This window comes from Pterocles gutturalis, unplaced genomic scaffold (assembly GCF_000699245.1).
Source record: "Pterocles gutturalis isolate BGI_N339 unplaced genomic scaffold, ASM69924v1 scaffold5132, whole genome shotgun sequence".
NCBI lineage: Eukaryota > Metazoa > Chordata > Aves > Pterocliformes > Pteroclidae > Pterocles > Pterocles gutturalis.
The window spans coordinates 346-658 of NW_010107727.1; the positions used below are offsets into that span (position 1 = coordinate 346).

The 313-nt window shown below is 62.6% G+C and overlaps 1 protein-coding gene across 1 annotated transcript in view; it reads right to left on the bottom strand.

The window, feature by feature from the left end:
- LOC104472492 (calretinin-like) overlaps positions 1–313 on the bottom strand; it is a gene marked incomplete at both ends in the record, with an annotated part of 687 nt that overhangs the window by 150 nt on the left and 224 nt on the right. The window contains one exon of the mRNA XM_010088197.1: positions 31–168. Coding sequence (XP_010086499.1) covers positions 31–168 — 138 coding nt within the window. The remainder of the gene's footprint in view (positions 1–30; positions 169–313) is intronic.

Here is a 313-nt window from a genome sequence, read left to right on the forward strand (position 1 = left end):
GGCCAGCATCCCGGGAGGGAGAAGCACCACCAGCATCCCAGGAGGAGGACCACCAGCATCCCAAGGACCCGCTCACCTCCGCCATCTCAATTTTGCCATCTGCATTTTTGTCGTACTTGTGCATGAACTCCTTCATCTTGTCACCCAAGTTGTCGTTCTTGGAGTCCTGCTGGCAAGGAGAGAGGATGGGAGCGTTTAACCCCCCACCCCGTGCCAGTGTCCCCCCCTTACCCCGCGGCTGGGAGTCAGCAGCACCTCAGCTGTCCCGGTCCCGCTCCTCAGGGCGACGGGAGCCCGAACCCTGGGGCAGGGG